We start from the raw sequence: 12,998 nt of genomic DNA on the forward strand, positions 1-12,998 counted from the left end.
ACCTCATACACAGACTGGCATCCTCCTACAATAACATAACATGACAGCACTATGTGCCAGGTCACAGCATACCTGTATTTACCTGAGTAATACCTCATACACAGAATGGCATCCTCCTACAATAACATAACATGACAGTACTATGTGCCAGGTCACAGCACACCTGTATTTACCTGGGTAATATCTCATACACAGAATGGCATCCTCCTACAATAACATAACATGGCAGTACTATGTGCCAGGTCACAGTACACCTGTATTTACCGGAGTAACACCTCATACACAGAATGGCATCCTCCTACAATAACATAACATGACATCACTAGGTGCCAGGTCACAGCACACCTGTATTTACCTGATAATACCTCATACACAGACTGGCATCCTCCTACAATAACATAACATGACAGCACTATGTGCCAGGTCACAGGACACCTGTAGTTACCTGAGTAATACCTCATACACAGAATGACATCCTCCTACAATAACATAACATGACAGCACTAGGTGCCAGGTCACAGCACACCTGTAGTTACCTGAGTAATACCTCATACACAGACTGGTATCCCCCTACAATAACATAACATGACAGCACTATGTGCCAGGTCACAGCACACCTGTAGTTACCTGAGTAATACCTCATACACAGAATGACATCCTCCTACAATAACATAACATGACAGCACTAGGTGCCAGGTCACAGCACACCTGTAGTTACCTGAGTAATACCTCATACACTGAATGGCATCCTCCTACACTAACATAACATGACAGCACTAGGTGCCAGGTCACAGCACACCTGGATTTACCTGAGTAATACCTCATACACAGAATGGCATCCTCCTACAATAACATAACATGACAGCACTATGTGCCAGGTCACAGCACACCTGTAATTACCTGAGTAACACCTCATACACAGAATGGCATCCTCCTACAATAACATAACATGACAGCACTAGGTGCCAGGTCACAGCCCACCTGTAGTTACCTGAGTAATACCTCATACACAGACTGGCATCCTCCTACAATAACATAACATGACAGGACTATGTGCCAGGTCATAACACACCTGTATTTACCTGATAATACCTCATACACAGACTGGCATCCTCCTACAATAACATAACATGACAGTACTATGTGCCAGGTCACAGCACACCTGTATTTATCTGAGTAATACCTCATACACAGACTGGCATCCTCCTACAATAACATAACATGACAGCACTATGTGCCAGGTCACAGCACACCTGTATTTACCTGGGTAATATCTCATACACAGAATGGCATCCTCCTACAATAACATAACATGGCAGTACTATGTGCCAGGTCACAGTACATCTGTATTTACCTGAGTAACACCTCATACACAGAATGGCATCCTCCTACAATAACATAACATGACATCACTAGGTGCCAGGTCACAGCACACCTGTAGTTACCTGAGTAATACCTCATACACATAATGGTATCCCCCTACAATAACATAACATGACAGCACTATGTGCCAGGTCACAGCACACCTGTAGTTACCTGAGTAATACCTCATACACAGAATGACATCCTCCTACAAAAACATAACATGACAGCACTAGGTGCCAGGTCACAGCACACCTGTAGTTACCTGAGTAATACCTCATACACAGACTGGTATCCCCCTACAATAACATAACATGACAGCACTATGTGCCAGGTCACAGCACACCTGTAGTTACCTGAGTAATACCTCATACACAGAATGACATCCTCCTACAATAACATAACATGACAGCACTAGGTGCCAGGTCACAGCACACCTGTATTTACCTGGGTAATATCTCATACACAGAATGGCATCCTCCTACAATAACATAACATGGCAGTACTATGTGCCAGGTCACAGTACATCTGTATTTACCTGAGTAACACCTCATACACAGAATGGCATCCTCCTACAATAACATAACATGACATCACTAGGTGCCAGGTCACAGCACACCTGTAGTTACCTGAGTAATACCTCATACACATAATGGTATCCCCCTACAATAACATAACATGACAGCACTATGTGCCAGGTCACAGCACACCTGTAGTTACCTGAGTAATACCTCATACACAGAATGACATCCTCCTACAAAAACATAACATGACAGCACTAGGTGCCAGGTCACAGCACACCTGTAGTTACCTGAGTAATACCTCATACACAGACTGGTATCCCCCTACAATAACATAACATGACAGCACTATGTGCCAGGTCACAGCACACCTGTAGTTACCTGAGTAATACCTCATACACAGAATGACATCCTCCTACAATAACATAACATGACAGCACTAGGTGCCAGGTCACAGCACACCTGTAGTTACCTGAGTAATACCTCATACACAGAATGGCATCCTCCTACTGTTATGAACCACAGGTAGTGGTTCATTTCTATTTTATGTTTATTAAGTTGTCTTGCATGCCAGGATTTCCTGTTGCTCTGTTTTAGTATGCTCTTGTCTGCTGCCGCTGGTTAGTCTGTGTAATTGCAGCTTGTTCCATGTGTTCAGCCTCACCTGGCTGCTAATTGCATCTTGTCAGCTGGAATCATGCAATAGGCCAGCTGCTCTGGATTATTAATTAGGCCTCTCTGTTATATGCTGGCTGATTGCAGTTCACAGACGCTGGTGATATTTCTGGGTTTTCAGTCTGCTTGAGTTCTGAGCTTGGTTCCTGCTAGTTCCTGAGCTTCCTGTTTGCCTGTGTCTGCTGCAGAGAGTTCCTAGTCCCGGTCTTTTCGGTTGTTCCTGTCCTCAGAGATCCTGTACTCGGAAGTTACCATCTGTTCCTGGAGTCTGACCGAGCACCGTTAACATCTGGTGGTGTTCGTGAGTCGCGGCGCAGCCGTGTGTTGCGGCTTGTCCGCTTCTGTTTATTATTTTGTTTAATTGTGTTCTGGAGCTTTGCGGAGGATTCCGCTTCCACAGATCCACTCTGGTGTCCGGCGGAGCCGGATAGGAGTGTCGGATCAGTGGATCCTTGGTTGTCCTTTTTCCTGGCGGCTAGTCCGCACATACCTTTTGATTTAGTTAGTTAGCTTGTAACCCCTGGCCTGGTTGCTTAGTCAGAGGGCCCCTTGTTATCACCCTGTCTCGGACTTCCCCTTGTCTCCCATTAAGACCTGCGGGGGCATCGGGGTTGGGCAGACATAATCCGCCCTTCGAACGCGGCTGCCATGGGCTCAAGCAACCATAGTCTCGCAGGGGATTTCTGATAACACGGGCGAGACAACGGAGTTAGGGCGCCAGGGGTTACTAGGCTATCCAGCTCCCACAACCAGCTTATTTTCCTGTACTCAGATCCCTGCCATAAGATCTCCTCCGGTCTGGAGTACAGGAATCATAACACCTACAATAACATAACATGACAGCACTAGGTGCCAGGTCACAGCACACCTGTAATTACCTGAGTAACACCTCATACACAGACTGGCATCCTCCTACAATAACATAACATGATAGCACTATGTGCCAGGTCACAGCACACCTGTATTTACCTGGGTAATATCTCATACACAGAATGGCATCCTCCTACAATAACATAACATGACAGGACTATGTGCCAGGTCACAACACACCTGTATTTACCTGATAATACCTCATACACAGACTGGCATCCTCCTACAATAACATAACATGACAGCACTAGGTGCCAGGTCACAGTACACCTGTATTTACCTGAGTAATACCTCATACACAGACTGGCATCCACCTACAGTAACATAACATGACAGCACTATGTGCCAGGTCACAGCACACCTGTATTTACCTGAGTAATACCTCATACACAGAATGTCATCCTCCTACAATAACATAACATGACAGCACTAGGTGCCAGGTCACAACACACCTGTATTTACCTGATAATACCTCATACACAGACTGGCATCCTCCTACAATAACATAACATGACAGCACTAGGTGCCAGGTCACAGCACACCTGTATTTACCTGAGTAATATCTCATACACAGACTGGCATCCACCTACAGTAACATAACATGACAGCACTAGGTGCCAGGTCACAGCACACCTGTAGTTAACTGAGTAAGATTATAGTACAGAATATATAGGGTAATGAATGAACACACACATTAGGTAATAGTGACACAAGCTAGGGAGACAAGAGAACTGAGGGCTAAAAAGTATATTAATCGCTACAATGATTGAAGCATCACAAATACTGTTTCACCCTCTGCCTCATATCTTCACTATATATATATATATATATATATATATATATATATACAATTAGAGATGTGTGCCCTTGTAGGTTTTGGATCTGTATTTTTTTTAAATCATATAAACAGCTAAAATCACAGAATTTGGGCCTGTTTTTGTTCCTACAAGATTAACTTCAATGACATACATTTTCACTCATTATGAATCAATGTTGACTATGTTATAGGTCACAATATTGTTTTCATCTGTTTTAGGCCAAGGCTGCAGCAAGCTATCTGGTTACTAACCGACAGAGCAGTGCACAAATATATGGCAGTTTATAGCGCATCTATCAAACATTGCCACACAGTAGTGCAGAAATTAAAAGTGGTGCAAGGTGGAATTGTCCTTGGGCCCTCCCTCCCACCCCTATGTTTGATATTGAAAAGGACAGTCACAGTGTAACCAAGCACTTCAGTGATATGGACTTCCACTTTTGTGGCTGAAGTGCTTGCTTTGTTTGGGCCCTCACAAAACAATTTTTTTAAAAGAACTGCCTCCGATCACTAATAAGGAGGTTGATGATGAGGGTGTTAATTAAAACTGATTTCCTGAATTCACCACAAATGACGTAACATGGAGGAGGTGCCTAGATGGCTAACGTCCCTGCCTCTACTAACTTTGGCCTCACAAATGGAGCAGATGCCCTCACAATCATTGTCAGGATTTGTGGAAAAATAATTCCACACCCAAGAGGTGGCTTTTTTGGTCTTATGCTCAAGTATCACAATGGCTTTCTTTTTATCATGGGCAAGAACTGCAGCCACTGGTGGCTGTCTTACACACACAACTTCATCAACATCCTCCTCAGTGTCAGATAATAGTAGTATACATATATCCCTCTCATCCTGTTGCACTTCCACACATGAATCCTCAATTTCTTTTATGCCCTCATCCCCATCTTTGTGTGTATTGCTCCCCACTTGAGCAGATGGTGCAGAAATGGTGGAAGCAGGTGAAAGAGGTTTCTCTATGAGGACTGTGTGAGAAATGTCAGCCTCACACATAGCTGACGTGGACATCCCTAAACGTTCCCAAGGAATGTGTGATGTTTCTGAATGCACAGTTTCTTCTAGTGCTTTGGTTGATTTAATTTTGTGACACCTCTTCTAGACTGTGGGTGGAAAGTACTTGTATCGTCATGATAAGCAGAAGAAGATGTCTCTCTGACAGCTGCAGAACCACCACTGAAAGGCCAAGACCTCAGTCTTTCCTTGCCACTTTCGTGTTTCTCTGCAGCTAACTTTCCTTTTGACGTGTTTTTGTTACCACTGTACATTCAGGGCCGGCTCCGGGGTTTGTGGCGCCCCGGGCGGCTTTAGGGGGCGTGGCTTTGTACAGGGGGCGTGGTCATTTACGCCCCCTGTACAGCTGAATTGATGTGCGGTGCGCGATGACGTCATCGCGCACCGCACAGTAAAGGACCTCTCCAGCAAGGGAAACTAGACGCGTACGCGTCTAGTTTCCCTTCCCAGCGGTGGCGGCCGGGGGCAGCGGGCAGCAGGGGGCACACACCAGCAGCGGATCTTGCCCTGGTGCGGCGCCCTCCGGAGGGCGCCCTGCGCCCTCCGGAAGGCGGCGCCCCGGGCAAAAGTACTGCTTGCCCGTGGCAAGATCCGCTACTGTGTACATTTTATTGCTTCTTTGATTTTACATGCCCTGATTTAATACCTCTGTGCCCTTGGGCATTGGCCTTTATTACATATTACAATTACATATTAGCCATAGAATATATCTACAGTAAATCAAGACAACCATCTATGCTTAGGACCAGTTACAAGAAGTACATCTATAGGGCCCCAGCATGCACCGCCAGAGATATACTGCAGCGTAATAATATACAATAGGAGCCCAGGATAACTAATATTATTGTTTATATGTTTAGTGGGGCTGATTCAGGTTATATCGCAAAACGCGATCCAACCGCAAATATTATGAAAAGGATGCGGTCACGTGCGCCGCGCCTGCCCTGCGCATGCACCCGCATTTTCTTTGGTGGGATCACATTAAATGCGATGGAGCATTGGAGGGGCATGGCTAAAAAACGGGGTGGTGCAGCGCGAACGGGGGCGTGTGCGTGATTGCAGCAATTGCGTGACCTCGGAAAGATGTCGGCAGGCCTACTGCCAGCGCAGCTAAGCTGCGCCGGCAGGAGGCAACCCTCATTTCTGCTATCACGCAAAAATTGCAATGCGATGGATAAAGGGGGTCGGTGCTCAGCATACTTGGCGGTATTGCCCTGCGTTGGGCGGTCCCCAGTATGTGATCACATGGATTGCAGATGCTGCTACTTAGCTGCTTACCTGCATCAGGCACAGTATTGTGACTTGTAATATAATACTGTATGGTAGAAATGAAAACAATGATTAATTGCATGTCTACATGGATTATTTATATAAGGATGCATTGTTGTCTTTTTGATAGTAATTTAATATTCACTATATGATATTATACTTACCCTTTGCGCTGTATTATTGGGAAGACATCCCGGAAGGGAACTTATATCAGGAGGATATCACAAATGTTCTGGAGCTGTGACCCATGGGCGTTCCAGAGTAGGCCCATGAATACTTTCCCATACTTGGAGGCACTTAGTTAATTGGTAGCTCCCCACAGTAAAGTGAAAGGGGGGGGTTACAGGTATTTAAGATGAAATATATTTCTATGGCTATATGTACACAGTAGGCATTCAAGCATTGTTTATTACCTGTGTGCCGCTGACCATTGGACTTATACTGAATCCCCTAACTGGGGTTTTCTACAGAGGGCACTGGGGTTTTATACAGATGGAGCCTCCCTTATCTTTGCCATTTCTCTGCCTAAACGGAGGTTTAGTCGCACCTAGGCGATAGCTTAAGTTGCCGAGGTTATCCACGGACAGGCGCGTTGAGGCACTACTACATACTCAGCATGCAATACACATCTCCACCACTGGGTGGCTAATGCTCCACTAATCCAGTACTTTAGAGCGAATAGCAGCGGATTGATCTACAGCTCTGGCAAATGGTCAGTGACGACTGTAATGTTAATGTATACTGTACACACAGACCAATGGCCAGAGACAGAGTCAATAAAAAAAAAGTTTATTCAGATGCAAATGAATGTGTTAAAACACTTATCCATTGCCGTGTTACTGTATGTGAGTATCCAAGTCCCGTAGACAAAGCAATTGTATACAGACGCAACTAATGTGTAAAAGCAATAATGTAGTTCAGTGACGTAAAAGTATGTACCGTGTTCTGCAATATGAGCATCCAAGACCTGTAATGGCATACACAAACACCAATGGGGAGGGATCACTGCTTACAGTACATTTACACATGAGCTTGTCTATTTACCATGAGGCATCGTGCCCGAGTGGTGAAGTGTACCACTTCCCATGCTAAGAGACCCGGGTTCGAATCCCACAGTGCGAGTGCATGTTTGTTTTTTCCTGACACTTTATTAATTTTCTGTTATGTAAGCCCTCAGATATGGATCCAGCGAAGGCATCAGTTTTGCAAGAGTCAGGGCAATGCTGAAGGAGCGTCTCAATACTCTAGTTATATTACACAGGAACAATAGGGATAAGTGAGCTCTATGCACATTACAATAAACCAGACTCAATCGCATAGCAAGTTGACAAAGTGGCTGCCGCCCATGACCCTGCACCTCTTGGAAGCCCCCAACTATGGATCCAGTGACGGCATCAGTTTTGCAAGAGTCAGGGCAATGCTGAAGGAGTGTCTCAATACCCTAGCTTAAATACACAGCGGCAAAAGGTCCCATAGACATATCAATAAATATAAATAGTGTATCCTGGCGCAACTAACTGTTCGAGCAACACAGCACTGTACTGTAGTTCATCGACTTTAGAGATTCTGTGTTGTACTTTATGAGATGGGATCACTGCTACCATTTACACAAGAGATCGTGTCTATACAGTACTGTGTTGTACATTTATTATAACCTGACCTCCATCTCTGTCTATGAAATGAGCAGGCTCCCAGGGGGGTTGAGGGGAGGTGGTGGCTAAATACCGTGTTATGCGATATGAGCGTCCAAGTCCTGTAATGGCATACACAAACATCAATGGGGAGAGATCACTGTATTTTATTGACTGTAAACTAGCTTCTTTGTCTGAAAACATCAGTCTCTCAGGGGAGGGGGAAGGGTGAGGGGTGAGGTGGGCATTAACCAGCGGAGTCCAGAGACGATGTTGAAAATATTACTTCTCTGTCAGGACCCCAAAAAAGAAACCAATAAATTAATAAATGATAATAGTAGTGTATACAGACACAAACGGACGTGTTAAAGCAATGGTCCATTGACGTTCAGTTTAAGTGAGCTATTAAATTCAATTAAAATGGGCTTAAAGCTTAATATCTCTGGTTCTTGGGGTCCAATTGGCTCAGATCTGTGTTGGTATGAAAGGGGAGATGATTAGCTACCAGAGGATACCAACCCCAAGTTTCTGTGACCCCCACAAGGCTCATGGCAGGTGTCGGAACCCATGTTGGGTCTGACTTAACGGGCCCATTATAGTCTATGGGAAAATGAGTCCACTTTGTGTCCTGATATCTCTGGTTCTGGATGTCCCAGAGACTCGAGACCAGTACCATACAAAAGAGGAGACTCTTGGCTTTTGGGGCAGAACAACCAATAGTTTATGTTACACTGCATTGGGAAACGGCAAGCAACCGTGTGTTGGGTCCCCTCCAGTTGTCCGCCCAGCTTGCATGGGATGCAGGGTTTCTGGATAGATGGAAAACACTCTAAAGAGACGCTAAGCACAGGGATTTGTCATCCTGGAACTTAGGGTGGAGCTTTTATCTCTCCGCATTATACTTAGAAAGATAACACTTGCCGCAGTAGCCTTGTCTGCGGGACTTGGATGCTCACACATTCCTAACGTCAATGGACTATACTGTGGCTTTATCACGTACGTTTGCATCTGTATATGCTGTACTATTTGTGTCTGTACTGTATATATTGTTATATACTGTATGACATACTGTAGCATAATGTAGTGTAATGAGACGCACCAGTAAAGTAGTTCTTATGCTGTAATTCAGTATTGTATTTTAATAGAGACCACACACATGCGCAATGGTGATTTTAAAAAGTGACATCTGGTGGATGATCGCAGGTATTACACGCAAAGGTAACGCCAAAAACTCTGTGCGCCTCCCTACGACTAGGCGCGGCTCCTTGCGCCCAGGCACGCTGCGTATGCCTGATTGCGACTAACACCTCAGCCAGTAAAGATAATGGAGGCTCCATCTGTACATAATGTACACATATGTAAAACAGGAAAATATATAAGTATTAATAATTTATCCAGTATTTACCTCTATTTGGTGATTATGTCCAAACTACTTTCTCTAGGATGGAGCAGAAGAGCCGGAAATACAATGCTATGGACAACTTGATTGACTTCCGAAGCTTCTGTGGAACATACACGGTAGCGGACGGCTTACCTCTGTGAGTACTCATGGTTGTGAGGACAATAGGGTCATTCATAGCACTGTGACCAAAGAGGATGATACCACAGATGTGGTTTTGGGGTGCTTTGGGAAAAAGATGCAAGGAATTCAGGGATCTTTACTACTACTACTACTACTACTACTACTACTACTACTACTACTACTACTACTACTACTACTACAATGACTCCTACTACTAGTACTACTACTACTTCTCCTACTACTTCTATTCCTAATATAACTACTGCTACTACTCTTACTACCTCTACTAATACTCCTACTCCCCCTACTACTACTACTCCCACTACTAGTACTACTACACTTACCCCTATTATTTCTACTACTACAATTACTCCTATTTCTACTGCTACTCCTACTAGACATACTCCTACTACTGCTACTCCTACTACACATACTACTACTACTAGACATACTACTACTACTGCAGCTACTCCTTCTACACATACTACTAGTATTATTACTACTACTGCTACTCCTACTCCACATACTACTACTACTACTACTATTACTACTCCTACTATACATACTGCTACTCCTACTACACATACTACTACTATACATACTACTACTAATGCTGCTACTTCTACTACATATACTACTACTCCTACTCCACCACCTTCTACTACTACTACTACTACTACTACTACTACTACACATAATACTACTACTACTACTGCTGCTGCTGCTGCTGCTACTACTGCTACTCCTACTAAACATACTACTACTACTGCTACTCTTACTACACATACTATTACTACTACTACTACTACTACTACTACTACTACTACTACAATGACTCCTGCTGCTACTACTAGTACTACTACTACTTCTCCTACTACTTATATTCCTAATATAACTACTGCTACTAATCTTACTACCTCTACTAATACTCCTAATCCCCCTACTACTACTACTACTACTACTACTACTACTACTACTACTACTACTACTACTACTACTACTACTCTAACCACTATTATTTCTACTACTACTATTACTCCTACTTCTACTACTACTCCTACTAGACATACTCCTACTACTGCTGCTACTCCTACTACACATACTGCTGCTACTACTACTACTACTACTACTACTACTACTACTGCTGCTGCTGCTACTGCTGCTACTACTCTTACTACTACTACTACCACCGCTACTCCTTCTACACATACTACTACTACTACTATTACTACTACTGCTAGTCCTACTCCACATACTACTACTACTATTACTACTTCTACTATACATACTACTACTATTATTATTACTACTACTACTACACATACTACTACTACTGCTGCTACTCCTACTCCACATACTACTACTACTACTACTCCTACTACACATACTACTACTGCTGCTACTCCTACTACATATAATACTATTAAAACTCCACCACCTACTACTACTACTACTATTGCTGTTGCTACTTCTACTACACATACTACTACTACTACTACTACTACTACTACTACTGCTGCTACTCTTACTAAACATACTACTAATACTGCTACTCCTACTACACATACTACTACTATTACTACTACTGCTACTCTTACTACACATACTACAACTACTAATACTATTACTATTACTACTACTACTACTACTACTACTACTACTACTACAATGACTCCTGCTACTACTAGTACTACAACTTCTCCTACTACTTCTATTCCTTATATAACTACCTCTACTAATACTCCTACTCCCCCTACTACTACTCCCACTACTAGTACTACTACACTTACCACTATTATTTCTACTAATACTATTACTCCTACTTCTACTACTGCTACTCTTACTAGACATACTCCTACTACTGCTGCTGCTAGTCCTACTACTACTACACATACTACTACAACTATTACTACTACTATTACTAGACATACTACTTTTACTGCTGCTACTCTTTCTACACATATTATTACTACTACTACTACTACACATACTACTACTATTACTACTCCTACTATTGCTACTCCTACTATACATACTACTACTACTACTACTACTATTACTACTACTACTACTACTACACATAATACTACTACTACTACTACTACACCTGCTACTCCTACTCCACATACTACTCCTATTACATATACTACTACTCCTACTCCACCACCTACTACTACTACTACTACTACTACTGCTGCTGCTACTCCTACTACACATACTACTACTACTATTAGTATTACTACTGTTATTACTGCTACTCCTACTAAACATACTACTACTACTGCTGCTGCTGCTCCTACTACACATAATACTACTGCTATTACTACTACTGCTACTCCTACTACACATACTACTACTACTATTACTACTACTACTGCTACTCCTACTACACATACTACTACTACTACTACTACTACTACTACTACTACTACTACTACTACTACTACTACTCCTACTGCTGCTGCTGCTACTACTACTACTACACATACTACTACTACTACTGCTGCTACTACTACACATACTACTATTACTAATACTACTACTACTCCTACTTGACATACTACTGCTACTCCTACTACACATACTACTACTATTACTACTACACATACTACTACTACTACTACTACTACTACTACTACTGTTACACATACTACTACTACTGCTGCTACTCATACTAGACATACTACTATTACTTCTGCTACTGCTGCTACTCCTTCTACACATACTACTACTACTACTACTTCTACTACTCCTACTCCACATACTACTACTACTATTACTACTACTACTGCTACTCCTACTACATATACTACTACTACTCCTACTCCACCAACTACTACTACTACTACTACTACTACTACTATTACTACTGCTACTCCTACTACACATACTACTACTACTACTACTACTATTATTACTACTGCTACTCCTACTAAACATACTACTACTACTACTGCTGCTGCTCCTACTACACATAATATTATTACTACTACTAATAATATTATTATTATTAATACTATTATTACTACTGCTACTCCTACTACACATACTACTACTACTGCTACTCCTACTACACATACTACTACTACCGCTGCTACTCCTACTAGACATACTACTACTACTACTACTGCTGCTACTCCTACTACACATACTACTACTATTACTACTACTGCTACTCCTACTACACATACTACTACTACTATTACTACTACTACTACTACTCCTCCTACTACACATACTACTACTACTACTACTACTACTACTACTACTATTATTATTATTACTACTGCTACTACTACTAC

The 12,998-nt window shown here is 42.7% G+C and overlaps 1 protein-coding gene across 1 annotated transcript in view; it reads left to right on the forward strand.

Annotated features, from left to right (window-relative positions):
• Positions 1 to 12,998, forward strand: part of LOC134988793 (transient receptor potential cation channel subfamily M member 2-like) — a 734,670-nt gene that overhangs the window by 668,029 nt on the left and 53,643 nt on the right. Inside the window, exon 29 of the mRNA XM_063950575.1 lies at positions 9,617 to 9,712. Within this exon, the coding sequence (XP_063806645.1) occupies positions 9,617 to 9,712 (96 nt within the window). The remainder of the gene's footprint in view (positions 1 to 9,616; positions 9,713 to 12,998) is intronic.

This window comes from Pseudophryne corroboree, chromosome 2 (genome assembly GCF_028390025.1).
Source record: "Pseudophryne corroboree isolate aPseCor3 chromosome 2, aPseCor3.hap2, whole genome shotgun sequence".
NCBI lineage: Eukaryota > Metazoa > Chordata > Amphibia > Anura > Myobatrachidae > Pseudophryne > Pseudophryne corroboree.